The following is a 15,682-nucleotide window of genomic DNA, read 5'->3' as shown; positions in this document are numbered from 1 at the left end:
GTCCAGGTGATAGGTCACCTGGTCATAGAAGGAAATGAGATTGGTCAAACAAGACCTACCCGCAACAAAGAGTTTTCTCTTTTAAGGAGAGAAAACCAAGATCCCTGATAATTACCCAATTATAGTAAAAGCTGTGTTAACTGGCATTTTACTAACCGAAATACGCTATTAACCGGAATTTCCGGCATGCGCATCAAGTATTTCTTGAGCAGGGCTGGGGGGCAGCGGGGGGAGGGCGAGGGCAGTGGCTCCCCTCTGTGGGCTGCACAGGTGCTGCCTGGCCAGCTGGAAACAGAGCGAAGGGGTTGCATGCAGCAGCAGCCTCCACTGCTGCCATCCAGCATCGCATGCTGCTGCGTGCAAGCCTAGATAACCAGAACGTTTAGATAACCGGCACCCCTTACCCCACGCATGCCAGATAACAAAGCTTGTACTGTACACATTTTATCACCTTGGTTTATGCAATAAGTTGGGCCATAAAGGGACCAATTTTACCATCATTATTTTCCTTGACTCACGGGAATAGAAGTCAACTAATGACTACAAGGCACCCAGGTAAGATGGCAAGGTGGCCATAAATAGCCAATGTAAATCTGAACTCCAAAGTACCTTGTAGCTATACACTACAGATTTCAATATAGCAATTTACACAATACAAATCCACTGAATAGGAACTACTCAGAATAAATTATTATTCACTGTAAGAAACAGAAAACTTGGCCCTTGAAAAATAATCGAAAGAAATCCATTTCTTCTAAATGAAATGAAGTGTCCTAAATTACTTCTGGCAAGATAACTTTTTGTAGAGAATGTTGACTTCACAAAATACTGTGCATGTTTGAATCACTTTGAATCAGCTCGTCATGTTACCTGAATTGTAGCATCTTTGTCAGGCTTAAAAGCAGATTCCTTGTCAGTCAGTATCAGGACACTGTGAATGGAGTGAGGTACTACATTCTGAAAAGCAAAGCAAAATGTGCACATAGAAAATACTTCATAATAATTGTTCTGATTCCTTTCATGTTTAACCTTTTTTCAAAACTGAAATAATTGTAGCTCGATTGGTGAGTGCTGTCAACAGGATGTGAGATACTTTTAGATCAGGCGCAGGCAATTATTTTGAGCAGAGGGCTGCTTACTGAGATTTGGCAAGCCATCGAGGGCTGCATGACAGGCAGCTCAGGGCAGATTAATATTAATTTTCTAAATTTTTTAGGGGCCCCGCGGGCCAGATAGAATAGCTTGGCAGGCCACATCTGGTCCCCGGGCTGCATTCTGCCCACCCCTGCTTTAGATAGTAATTTTTGGTATGTGTTTTTCCCCAAATAAGGAAAACTATAGGATCAAATTCTGTTCAGATATCATAGATGCAACTGAGATTGATTTATTTTTTAAATATAATTAACTTGGATTATTCTACAATTACAGTTATGTTTTCCTTGCAATTAACCTATGCTGTTTTCATTGCTGGTATTAGCTTTGTTTTGGCTCTCTTGTGGCTTTTGCAGAGGATATTAGATCTCAGAAAAGATTGCAGGTGAATTTTTTTTAATGATCTACTTATCATTCAGGGTAGGATCCACCCCACTGAAGTCAATGGGCATCTGATTTCTAGGAGCTAGATTATGTTTCATTGAAGCATCCATTAACATATTATGCTGGATATCAGTTTGGTGTAGCTTTAAGAACCTCAGGACACCTTTGCACCTTCCCTACTTCCAAACCCTTCATCAAAGGTTTCAGGAGATGTGGATGGGTTTCTGTTTAGCCATCCATTACACTGATCAACACGTTCTAGACCATTTGGTACACTTACACAGAGGCACAAAACACCACCTCAGATTTTAGCCCTAAATCTTGACACCAGAGTGGAGTGCTTTTGCTTCTTCATATCCATTGCAACTCCACAGTCAGATGGAAAATACATTTTTTTGACTGCTTTGTCTTTTCTGGTACTGATGGTGTTGGTGGTGTTTCCATTCTTGGTGTTCTTCCAGTCTACCTTCCAGTGTCCTGTTACCTTTTCTCAATATTCAGTATCCCTCCTTCTCTCTCCTCCATCTGTGTGTTTAGAAGCTATTTTTGAAAACATGGCTGTGATATGAAGGCTTAACACAGAGAAGAAAGGCAGACTGACCTACCAAACTCATGATTTCATGTCAGGCAAGACAGTTCATTTTACTGAAAAGGAACAGCAGGATGGGGCAGCTCTGCCCTGAGTGCACCTAAAAAGACCAGCCAACAGTCAAAGGATACAACTCTTTCTCCTGCTCCCCTCTTCCACTTTGGTGGAAGAAGTTACTTGTCTCTTACACTGCACATGCCAGAGCTCTTCCAAACATTCTATGTTTATGAGAGGTTATAATGAGAACGACAAAAAAGAAAATACAGCAACAAAACCCCCATTTTCCCTTTCAAGGCCTGTCCAGTGATGCCATATCAAGTCCACAATCACAGCCATTCCAAAGGTTCATGCACTGCAGACCGCAGCATGTGTTTATGGCACTGGTTCAAGCAGTCACATTTACTTTTGAAATACATTCGCTAAATTTCCAGCCTGACAAAACCGTTGTTTCACCTTTACTGTTAATACTCAAATGTTCAACAGTTTTTACTCCTAGTGCCTGGGAAAAGATTATCCGTAAAGCTCCACATTTGAGGTATATGTCCTGTATTTGCATTTAAAAAAAATGGAGATAAACTGAAACAATAGGCCATTCTCTTACTCCATGTTTCAGGGATGCATTTAGTAGCCATCTTGGTCTGAGACCAAAAAATAACAAACAACCCCCCCAACAAAAATGGACCCAGAAGAACAGACTTCCACCTTCAGCTTCCTCTGTGCAAAATTAAAGTTTATTTTCTACCTATGGGGACTTCTTACCATCTTTAATTTTTCTTGAGCCTGAGGAAGGACGTGTGCCCCCCAAAAGATTGCAGAAAAAGATATATTTTTTTGCGATTTCTTAGGTGGTCTAATAAAAGGCACCTTCTCTGGACCAAGAGTTCTAGAGTTTTGTAATTCTCTCACTCCCACATTCATAGTTTAAGACCATTATGAATGAAAATGCCTGATCTCAACCTTAGAACAAAACCTCTACAATGGTAGTGAAAAACTATCAGACCTGTACATTTAATTCACAACACTATACTGAGTTAATTCCTTGCTTCCACTGCTTTCATTGAGTACAAATATCTTGTGAAACCCGTGCCAAAACAAACTTACTGGCTTCCGGAATACAATTCAGTATCTTGTGATGACATGCATTTCCTCAGGGCACACCTGCCCCATTTCATATATATAAAACTTAAGAAAACACTAACACACTTAATAAAACAGTTAACATTAAATGAATTCAATAGTGTTTTGCATTTCTTTATGAACTTGATTGCAAAGATCTGTGGAGATTCTCTCACAAAAAAAAAAGCAAAGAGCGAGTAATTTGATGGGAAGTTTTCCAGAGCATATTTCTTCCTTCTCTAAGCTACTTGCAGCGGTTGTACTTTCACATAAATAATTTTGCCCTAAAATAAGCTGTCACCACCTCAGAAACTAGGACCTGGCCATGGACACAGCTCCCTGCCCACACACGACCCTATCCCATCCTCCTGGCTGCATGCTCTGCTTGCATAGGTCCCAGCCAGTCTCCATAGATACCCTGTGATTGCTGTATAGATACACTGGGATAGTGCGGGGCTTGGGCCCCTACCTGCAGAACCCATTGCAGGGCCATGTGAGCATCTAATCATGGCCTCTACCCCAATGCTGTGCTGTCCCTGCCCTGCAATCCCGCCCTGTGATCGCAGCCTCACCTGCCCGTTCCGCTCCTGAACACTGCTCACTGCCCATCTATGGCCCCTTCCCAGCCACCTGGCTGCACAACCTGCCTGTCCGGGTCTCACCTCTGGTGATGGGTGTGGGACAGCAGGGCCAGTGTGCCTGGGCAGCGGGGCTGGGGCTGGCTGTGGTGGCAGGCAGAAGGAACCACTGCCATGTTGCCCCAACCCCACTGTGCTTGGAGTGTGGAAAGAAAACATTAAAAGCCAGCAGCAGCAGCAGCTTGGTTTTACTGAAAAAAAGGACAAACACCACATCTTTTACACCCTGCACTCTGTCACTGTTGATTATCAAACGTGCCTTTTTACAGCATCTGATGAAGTGAGCTATAGAACACGGAAGCTTGTGATATACCTATATATCACTTTGGTTTGTCTGTAAGGTAAAAATCTACCTTGCCTTCTATCAAACATGGCCTATAACATCTCCTGCATAGGAACAGTTCACTTCTTCAGTTAATTTTCAACATTTTCATTTCCCCTTTGTGACAAACAAGTACTAAAGCATGCACACTCTGGATGCATCTACACATGAAATTAATGCACATGAATAAATTCTGGTACTTACTGCTCTGGAGTTTATTGTTCCTGGATGCACTGTTTGAATGTGTACCTGGGAGCAATAAACTGCAGAGCAATAAGCACCGGAGGTTATTCATATGCAGCATGTTGAGCCAGGTTGGAGCAGCCCTGGCTGGTAGGGAGCCCAGGGGGCCAGCCTACCAGCCCGGGACTGCTCCTCCTTACTCAATGTGCTGTGGAGGGGCTGGAGGGGGCACAGGGATGCTTCAGTGTGGGACTAGTCAGCAGGCAGCCCCTGCACTGAAGCACCCTCATGTCTCAGCCAGTCAGGGCAGGGTCTACACATGAGCTGCTGCAGAGTTTTTTTTACAAGTACTCTTCAGTATTTTACAAGTACTTCTTTAGTTTAGGTTCACTGCTACAGAAAGACACCTTGTAACACAAAATCAGTTTAGAAGCTACTAAGAGCTATATGCTAGTATCCAGAGGTATAACAGGCAGTTTCTCCACCGTAGGCAGCAGCAGTGGTGCAGGCAGTAGTTGCAGCTAGGCTGGCAGTGGCTGCTACTCTTGCACCCTTCAAAATCAATGCCAAGGGCTGGTAACCCTGGTCACGCACCCCTAAGTATGCTACTGCAGGTGTCAAGTCCTAACTGTATACTGATCCAGCACTAACAGATCTTTAGTTTCACTGGGCGCATCTACACAAGTTGACACTTTGCAGTTGTTACTATGCAGTCATTTAATACTTGCATAACCAAGGACTAAATGACTGTGCAGTAACTGGTGTTACTGCATAGTAGCATCACATCACAGCTCATGCCTTGTGACACTACTGTGCAGTAGTAACAAGGTACTGTGCAGTAGTAACACACCCACTGTAGACAAAACCATTCACACCGCTAAAGATAGAGGGAAAACGGCCTATCAGGACATTCTACATAACATTTGCTTTGACATTTGTTTCACTTGGTGCAGCAAGCTGAGGTTAACAAAAAGATTATTGTAGGGGTCTCAAACATGGCCCTGCGGGGCAGGTCTGGCTTGTGGAACTGTTTTACCCAGCTGAACGGGCTACTGGAAGTTGGGGTGGGGCAAGTGGAGATTTCATTTAATTAGTACAATCAGTTAGCTTTAAGACTGTAACCACTTTGTGGGACCTTCATTTATTTATTTATTTATTAACTCTTGTGTGTGCGTGTGAATGCATGTATATACACAGGACCCGGGACAAGATATCCTCAAGCCTACAATATAGATTACTTTAATACTTTAAACAGTTTAGTATTTTATTTTGTACTTTTAGCTATGACTTATTACAACTCGAACTCACCTGTACTGCTGCAAAAGCTTTGAAGAGAAGAGGAATAGGTTGGCATTTGCGAGCATCCACTAAAATAACTAGTCCAAGGTCACGAACCTCCTTCCTAAAAATAAACAGATAGCTATTTCTTAAGCTGTATTTACATATTGTTGAAGTTATTTGCTTAACTTAAAATTGTATCCAAGCAGACCTATTACTGATGAGACAACCTAGAACACACAGGACAACCTTGAAATCATTTTAATCTTCACTCAGAAATAAAATGGGTGAAACTCATATAGAAAACAACTACCAGCAAGTCAGCCCCTTTTGTTTAAACCAGTGGTGCTCAAATTTTTGGCCCTGCAGGGCAGTTGAGTGGAGTACAGCTGGTCTTCAGGCTAGATCATACGCACACACCAGGATCAGGCCTGGAAGCCCGACACTGTCCCCTCTTGCCTGACTGCCAGGAGGGGGCCCTGGAGCCAGTACTGCCTCCTGCTGCCCCCAAGTACTGGGATTGGTCTCCAGGGGCCTGGAACCTCCCACCCCCACCCCTGTGTGCTGGGATTGGGTCCCAGGGCCCTACCACCACCTCTTTTCATTCTTGTACACTGGGATTGGGTCCTGGTGGCCCAGTGCTACCCTCTCCCAAACCTCCATGTGCAAGGATACAGCATGTAGGGTTTGGGGGCTCTCCATGGGCTTAGAGATTTGGCAGTAAAGGAGCAGTGCCATTTGCTTTCCTGCTGCCAAATGTCCAGACCCCTGGAGAGCCTTGCAGGCTGGGTGACATGGGGTCATGGGCTGAATCTGGCCCGTGGGGCAGAGGTTGAGCACCCTTGGTTTAAACGAATAAACAAACCAACCAACCAACCAGCTCAAGTCCCCAAATTGGCTGTAGGACACTAAAAAAGGGAAAACTCTGAGAAGTGACCTCAGAACGTTTCTCAGGCTATTCAGGCATGGAGGGCGTGTGATGAGTTTGCCATTAAAACTACCTCCAGATTCCCTGTATCCTTCTGCACTCTTTCATCATTACAGCTCCATCTCTGACTGTCCATCATTCTTAGAGAGCTGCCCCATGCCATCAGAGGGGAGTTCTGCCCTAGAGAATTGGCTCTGCAGATAATACATCCTCAGTGGGTGCCCACAAGCATTTACAGAAGCAAGAAGTAACATGCCTATATTCTCTCTTAGATACTTATATACTCCCAATCATCATAATATCTGAGGACCTCCCAGCCATTTAAATCTATTTACCCTCATAATCTCCTGAAAATCTGGGAAGTGCCAGTACCCCCATTTTACAAAGGAAGGACTGATGCACAAAGAGACTGTGGGTGAGATTCACAAAAGGGACTTGGACACCTAAAATAAGACTAAGGCAGAATTTAGGTGCCTATGTCTAAGGGAGCAATTCACAGAGACAGTGCTTAACCCCCTCACACACACAAGATTTTGACAAAAAACCTACTTAAGCTCCTAAAAGTTCAGCTATGGCACATGCCCAAGGGGAATAAATAAGCCAAGCATTAACTCTCTTGCCCAAAGACTGTTTGGGAATCATGACCCAGGCATCCCAGTGAAGCTAAGTGCACTAGGCTCTGAGCAGGCTAAATATCAGTTGATAAGATATGAAAAACAGCGATGGTAGTAATGACCTTTTAGACAGCATCTTAGCAGCTAAAGCACTCACCCACCCAGGCAATTGGAGTCATGGGTTTAATTTGCTCCTCAGCCTGAGCGGGCACAGACCCTCACTTCCCATCTCCCAAGAGAGTACCCTAACCATCAGGCTAGGGGCTGGCCTGACTGTGGGGCACTTTCCACCCCTTCTTTTGAAGCTGGCTCACTGTATAGACAAGAATACAAGATTCATGGGGTCATTAACAACAAGTAAAAGGGAGACTGGAACTGTAGCCTACAGGTGAGCAATCTCCCCTGAAGACGGAGAAGTAGTGCTAGGTTCTGATTACTGTTCCCAAGACTGTTCATGCCTTTCATCCAATGACATACTAATGCAAAAATCCATGAACAGTGTTCGGAGCAGCATTTTTGGAATATGCAGTTTCTATTAAGAAATTTATAAATTAGAAATCAAAGGACCTGTTACATACAGAAATGAGGCTTCCACATCATTCTAGAGCAGGACAAATATGAATTAAGACCCTGTTTCTACATTTATACACACAACTGCCTTTACATAAGTAAGACACAGAGGTTGGCTGATGTGTGGGATCCACCATGCTTCAGTGATTCATCTCCCCTACTAACCACTTCTAGGGCTTTTTCCCTGAGAAAAAAATATAGAACTGTGTGGATTTTTTTGAAGACATATATTTAAGGGCAACGTGTTTCTCATTATTACACTGCTTTTGCACCTTGAAAAGAAATATGTTTGGAAATCCTTAGCACAGAAGACAGAGAGAGAATTCAATAAATCTGCTGCTAACTCTTCATGGCTACTTTTTGCCTGATAGCATCTTTCTGGAAAGGATCTGCTTACTTAACTTGTTTCTGTAAATCTCCTGATATTAAGGCACTAATCTGTAAATAATAGCACCACATTTCCTTTCCAAGTTACATTTTTATTCTGCTGAGGATTGTTAATGTGGGTTCTGCAGTTGCTTCTGACTAAAATATGCCATTACTTAAAGAGAAAAAATACATTAGGAGGTTTTTATTTAAGTCTCATTATCTGTAGTCTACAGGAATTGGGCAGTACCCCTTTAAGTAACGTTTGCGAGCCTGCTAGTGGTCTTCATTGTCTTTCACTGTCTTTCCCTATTTCCCTAGGGAAAATGAAGCCTATCCAGTTTTCCTCATGTTTTGATGTTTATAGTTCCCCCTAATAATCTCCATCATAGCTGATAGCAAGACAGATGATGGAATGTATATCAAACTCCAGTTTCATAGCATTGAAAGAGCATTCACACTGGAGCTCAGGAAGAAATAAGCAACAAATTGTAAGAGTAACCAGGTGGACTTTCACACTCTTAGATCTATTTTTCACACAAGACACATACACTGAGTGGGGACCCTAAACCCTTCACAAACTGAAGACAACAGAAAAAACTAGGGCGGAAAGGCTTACAGCCTGTAGATCAAGCTGCAGATCTGTGATATCAAAGATTAGCACAGTCAAATTCCAGAAATGCTGACAGCAGCTGCAGGAAACACACAGATACACTCTACAAATAGCTGCAGAAGCCATTAAAATGTTTCCTGATACCATTCTGTACCCTACATTTTTCTCAGAAAATAAATATAACCAGTATTATTCATAAAAGGGCCAAATTGGCAAAGCAGCCTTAAACTGCTCTTTAACTTGTAGCCACAGATTTATATGCATAAATCAAATTTACCTACATGATCACTAAATGCAAATTGGAGGACAGATATTTAAAGACTGCTTACTATGTATAGAAACCAAAAGGAAGGCCAATATGAAATTGAATGAGCAATGAACAAAGATAATAACCAGTAGCATTTCCAAGTTTCAAGTTTCTGTGTTTAAGGAGCAGAACTATCATGACAGGTCTGGAACAAGTCCATAATTTCCTATTGTTCTAATATAAATAGAAGAAAATTGGCATCTCTATCATGGACTCAAGACCGTCACTTTGATTGCTTTCAGAGGTACACTCAATGCCTTGATCTATATACATTCTAATAGACGTAGGTACATTTTTCAGGCTCTTCATCAGGAAAGTATTTCAGCAAAGCACTAAAAAACACTTAACTTAAAATCAATGAGTTGAGCATAACACTTAAAAGCTAAATATGCACTTAAGTGTTTTTACTATATCAGTCATTTATTTCACAGAATGGGATTTTTCATTAACTAAAATAAAAATTCCCTTGCAATACCAATCTAAGCTGAACCAAACCTTTAGATGCTATTACCAGTGTAAAAATGGGACTGTAAAACAGCATTGTTAAATTTAAGCAACACAGAAAAAAATTATGATTTCAGCAACAGATATAATTTCCAGAATATCTTGACATTATGTCTTTGTTTCACTGGTGTTATATTTTAAACTCGTCCAACATCAAATCTAACAAAGACTAAAGGGACAATTTTTGCTATGTTTACATCCCAATCTCTGTAAGCAAGCCTTTTAGATAGCCACACCCCATATTTTAATGTCTGCTACCTAGATATAAGGTATGAAACTTTACATTCGAGGTGCTTTAACTAGATGCCTTTGAGACCTTGGGTCCAATTACAGACCCAGTACTGCCTCTGGTACTGGACCTGGAAGTAAAAAACAATGCTGCTGAAGATGCAACTTCTTTGTGTTTAGTCTGCAGCCAGACACCAGAGGGCAAACTTCCAACACACACTAATACCATCACAACTTAGAATCTCAGTAGTTTATAAACTATTTAATGGCAACCTATACTTGTCAATTTGCTTTCTGGGTTGATTCAAAAGGAGATTTGATGAGCCAGAGAGTTTGATGGGATAACGAGCAGCTATTCTTGAGCCGGAAGGGTACTGACATGTCACAAAAAATTCAAATCGTCATACACTTTCAAGAGAAAAAATAAAAAAAGCAGCAGCATCTTGGTCAACCAAGCTGACAATTTTCACTCAAAACTAATTTTGCTAAACAAAATACTGGATTATCTAAAATCTTGAGCTTATACTGGAACCTGTTTGTATACTTAAGACCTGATATACTGCAAGTTACAGCATGTAAGTCAACAGTGCTTACATAGAGCCTAACGACTGCAATGACAAAGGCAGGGTGTTGCAGATTTCAGGACTGAAATCTTAAATTAAGAAGAGGGATTATTACAGAGCAGCAAGACTCTACCATCGTAACATCTGGTAAGATGTGAACATCTGTCAACACCTGGAAGAAGAACAACCCAGCTCACTTCATACCTGGGAATGCTGTAGAAATACATCAGAAGGCTAGAAAGCTTTGTAGCTATGGAATGTTCACTTAACCAAATGGGGTGCCTTGTACAGACTTGTACCACTGCTCTCCCACCACGGTCTCGGCTTCCTATGCAAATAAAGACAAAAATGAGGAGATTTGACTGGGAAGTTGTAAGCTGGAAATACAAAAGTGCCTGCCTGCACACATGTGTTTCTGAAAATTGACAGAAACTTCTAAGTGAGAACAGTAATAACTTTCCATTCCCTACATTTTACTATTGTGACCACTAAGAAAGCTTGTGTTCAGAATCTGTATGAAGATCCTTCCTGTATGAAATAAAAGAACCCTTAGAAATCCACATCATGCCACTCTTAATTTTGACGGGCAAGTTTTTCTGGTGGGGTAAATCAGTGTAGTTCCGTTAACAGAGTTGTTGATTTATACCAGCTGATGATCTGGCTCTAATTCCTTATAAAAATAACTTGTGATACCAATCAGTTTATCTTGGAGATCTCCAAGCTGAGGGATCTGCATATACATTTCATCTATCCCATTAATCACATTGTAATCTGTGTATTACATACCACACAGAGATACGACTCCAGACTGCAGTAGTTCTTGGTTGATGTCGAGTGATTGGTTTGGTAATTTGTGGCAAATGTCTCCAGCATTAGTAGACAGCAGCTCACTCTCACAATTGAATAGCATGGGAGAGGCATCTGTAATTGTGTTACACTCATCACCTTGGAAACTGCTTTTTGCATCTGTTACTGCTGAGTTGTGACGATAATCTGGCCAAATGAAAGAGAATCAGTCATATTATTTTCTGCTTTTCTGCATATTTAAAGACTGCCATTTGGGCAGCTTCTTATCAACATGAAAACACTAGCAGAAAATACTGTATTTTATACAATGCAGTTACAAACAGAATAGAACAGGAAGCTACAAAAGCATAATTGTGATAACTACATTAAAAGAATACTCAAATTGCCAGGTCAGGAAATGCCAGAATTAAAGTGGTTTGCACAACATGAATTCAGCCCCTTTTGCATTTCATTAGGACAGTCCTAAATTACACTGGGGCTGTCCAACTTCTAAGGGGCCAGAAGCCACCAGCCCCATGCTGTATGTCCCTCTGTGGGGCTGCATGCTGAGTTATGCCGCAGGCACCGCCCCCCTCCCACAACTCTGCTGCACTGTGCCAGTTACCCAGAAGCCTGAATGCTATACTGTGCCAGGTAGCTACACGCCTCGCCCCATTGTGCAGCCAGCACGACGCCAGCACGACTCCACTGTACCATGCTGGTGCCCTCACGCTGTGAGCGGTCCACATGTGCACTGAGCCATCCAGCCATAAGATTTCCTTAGCCCGCTGTCCCTTTTCCCCCTCCCCAGCCCTACCAATATGGGTAGGGGGAAGGAAGCAGAAGCTGGAGGAAGGAAGGAGCAGCAGTAGCTGATGCAGTGGAGGGAGTGGTGCCCAGACAGTAGTCCAGGGCCTGCAGGTTAACTCCTTGGAGGCAAGAGGTAGCCTGCAGGCCACCCGTTGGGACATCCCTGAACTACACAGTTACATACAGGGCCCTTGCCTTATTCAATGCACAGAAATCCTAGGAATTTTTTTCACTTATGAAACCTTCTATCCCTACTCACTCCCCCTCCTTAGCATTTCTCCACCATCATTGTCATCCTACCCTTTCCCCAGGTCTGGTATCTGTTCCCCCCCGTCCCCACTCTTCCCACCTCTCCTCCCCTCCCTCTGCAAGCCTTGCCCCATAACCCTAGCTCTCTTGCATGACTGTTCCTCCTTCCTCCCACTACCAGTAGGGAGCACTGTAAGCACAAGAGACAGGCTCCACGCTGCAATTGCCCAACGAGGCCCTTGGCAGACAGAAAGACCAGTTGTTCAAGCCCCACAGCCATGGTCTGGAGCATATGGGTTGCATGGGGTCAGTGTATATGGAGACTAGCTGAGTGAGGGCAATGTGGGGCGGGTGTGCAAAGAACCATCAGAGAATAATGCTCTTCACCTCTGACAAACCACTGCTGAACAGACTTTTCAGCAGCTGATACTTCGACATATTTGGAGCCAGGTTTCACATGGATGGCAAAAGGCACATACCTCAAGGGACTTGAACTACTCCAAAGCATGGGCATGCTAGATTTTTTCAACAAAAAGTACTCAGACATTTTTTTGGTTGGTGGTGGTTTGATCAACCAATTTTTTCCTTAACTATGTTCCTGGAAATAACCGAACTGCTTTTAGGCTTTTTTCTAACCTGCCCTCTTCTTCATCAACTTGGGACAGCCATCCAGCATAGGAAACTGCCCCCCAAATAGTTACAATCTGGCAAAGTTCATAAGCAACTGAAAACAGAGTCTGATAATTGTAATCTTAATTGTAGATCTGGCTACCAAGTCTGTCTGGGAAAAAACTTATGTAATAAAATTCAATGCAAAGCACTAGCATTAATGCTACAACAACAAACACGTGGAAACTTCAACTCATAGTGTGCCTATGCCTTAAAATGGTTTTTTATAGAAAATATATATTAATAATATAAAGGTAATCATTCCAACTCCCTGGACAAGACTACATTCAGATTTTTAAATACATAAAGGCAAACTCATACCCTGCAACAATAATCCATCAGGGAATATTTGATTGAACTGCCCATGTATTTTGCAAAATAAATAAAATAAAAAATCTTCTGCAAAGAATACATTTTAAATCATGCCATTTTTAAAATCACCCTGGGCATTTTGCTTTTTTGGGCTTTGTCGCTAAAGAACCACAGCCACCATGAATTCCAAGCTTTTCTCTCTCTAACAAACACACATGCACACATACCTACATTCATGCTTGTGCATGTTTCTGTAACATCTCACTGACCACTTTTAAAACACGACAACAAAAAACACAGAATAAACAGCTCCATTAAGTTAACATGACTTTGTAAAGCAGAATTAAGGGAACTGCATAGATCAGCAACACACTTCTTTCCTCTCCAACTGCTCCACTTGTATCTTGAGGCCAAGTTTTTCAGCCATTTCAATTGCCATTTTCACTCTAAGCTCACCCACCTCCTATTTAAAACCTTCTACTGATAACAGAGCAAGCAGAGGGAAAGCTATTTACTGTTAAATTGGAGTGACATATCTAGCTTGCACCTCAGCAACAGTGTTCACAAACTATTTCCATAGAAATAAATATCTACAAATATGCAGAAAAAGAGGGAATGAACTTACAACTTCAACCCTAAATTGCATAATTTTATCACTCAATTTCTCAATGTTAATGCTGCATTGAAACTGGTTTTCTTTGACAGGGTGGCCCAGCTTGTACTACACATAAGTACAAGCGCAGAAATTAACCCATTTTTTGCTGTTCATTGCAACTTTTAGCCATTTTTCCAGGGCACATCCCATGCTCAACATGCCAGGTCTTGGTATTTGATTTGGAGATTCATAACATTTTCCCAAAAGTCCAAGTTCTCTTATTTAAAAGTTTCTTACTCTCATGGCTGTAGGGTACAATTTGAAAACACGAACACTTGAACCTGAAATCTATTGTTTAAACATCTTTTCTAGGCCAGTGGTCACCAGTCAGTTGATTGTGATCGACTAGTGGATCCCAGAGACACTTCAAGTCAATCCTAGGCTGGGGGGAGGAGCCGAGCACGTTTGTGCATGCATGCATGCCTGCCCCCTACCCTCTACCCCAGCAGGCCAGTCAGTGGGGGAGGGAAGGGGAAAAGGTCTGTGGGGCATGTGCAGCAGGGCTCAGGGCACAAAGTCCAGCCCACAGATTGGGGGGCATATGCCCCCGCAAACATGGGGCAGCACCTACGGCTGCAAGTAGGCAGTGGGGGTAGGTCCTACACAGCCATGGCAGGGCAGTAGATGGAGCCATGAGCAGCCCATCCAGCGGGTGTGGGGGGGCTTGCAGCCCAGGAGGGCAGGGGGGTGCATGCCCCTGGATCTACACACAGGGCAGGCTGGGCCTGGGGCAGTGCTGGGCTCTTCCTGGCTGAGCTGCACTCAGGCAGGGCAGCTGCAGCGGCAGTGCTGGCAGTAGGGCTACAGGGCGGGCTGTGGCTGTAGCCCCATCCTCCAACCCTCGCTCCCAGCACTGCTGTTGAGCACAGCATGGGCCAGGCCTGGCAGGAACATCTGTCCCTAGCCTGCCCCATCCTGCATGTCGATCTGGGGGCATGTGCCCCCCTCTTGCCCTACCAGGCTGTGTACCACCCCCACCGTGCCCCCTGGATGAGCCATTTGTGGCTGTTACCTACCCTGCCCCAGCTGTGCAGGCCTTGCCCCTCCCTCACCATCCCAACATTGAGGGAGGACAGGACGATTAAGGGCCCAATGGTGAGAGGGGGAGTGGGCTAGGGCTGAGGCCTCAACCTGCCCCTCCTCCCCATGGCCCTGAGCTCTGAGAAGCAATAGCGTAACACTGCCAAAAAGTCCCATGGTTTCAGAAAGCTGCCCACACTGTTCTCAGAGTCCACTCAGCTCCCTTCTCTCCAATCAAATTAGCTGGTTTACATCACAGAAAGCCTGACCCTGTCCTGAGTTGCATACAAGTGCAGAGGTCCATTCTTATGGCTCAGGATTGGGACCTTAGCGTTGGACGGAAGGAGACACACGGAGAGTGAGCTGTTTGAAATATAAGCAAACCTGTTGCACACCACAATGTGATGAGGACAGAAGGGAAGGGAAAGGGCCTGTGGGAGAGAGAAAAGTCCCTAGGGAAAATGTTTGGAGGCCAATATCCTAGATTCTGGAAGTGTGCAGTATTTGGAAGCAACTCTATTAAACATAGGTTGACCTCACTCAGGTCAAAGTTTGTTAAAGAGAAAAAGAAAATAAAGTAGAAAACTCTTGATTCCAAACATCTGAAAAATTATTAGCAACAGAGAAAAAAAAATGAATTCAAAGTAATAAAGCTCCACCATACTTGATGCCACCTTTTAACACTTCAGCTTGCAGAATGATAAAAGGTAAAACATTACTATTTTATGCTAATATTGCTAAATAACAAACCTGAGTTAATTACAGGATAATGATCTTTGATGCAACTGAGCTGCAAATGGCTGCTCTAGTTGATTCATTGCCAAGA

General features: G+C 43.2%; 1 protein-coding gene across 1 annotated transcript in view; it reads right to left on the bottom strand.

The window, feature by feature from the left end:
* Window positions 1-15,682, bottom strand: part of COL15A1 (collagen type XV alpha 1 chain) — a 175,735-nt gene that overhangs the window by 90,010 nt on the left and 70,043 nt on the right. The window contains exons 4-7 of the mRNA XM_019536236.1: window positions 11,142-11,348; window positions 10,560-10,683; window positions 5,693-5,786; window positions 871-957 (exon numbers count right to left, since the gene is read on the bottom strand). Coding sequence (XP_019391781.1) covers window positions 871-957; window positions 5,693-5,786; window positions 10,560-10,683; window positions 11,142-11,348 — 512 coding nt within the window. The remainder of the gene's footprint in view (window positions 1-870; window positions 958-5,692; window positions 5,787-10,559; window positions 10,684-11,141; window positions 11,349-15,682) is intronic.

Source organism: Crocodylus porosus, unplaced genomic scaffold, assembly GCF_001723895.1.
Source record: "Crocodylus porosus isolate Cpor-Errol unplaced genomic scaffold, CroPor_comp1, whole genome shotgun sequence".
NCBI classification, from domain to species: Eukaryota; Metazoa; Chordata; order Crocodylia; family Crocodylidae; genus Crocodylus; species Crocodylus porosus.
Note: the sequence above shows the minus strand (reverse complement) of the source record. Positions and strands in the feature narration are given on the sequence as shown.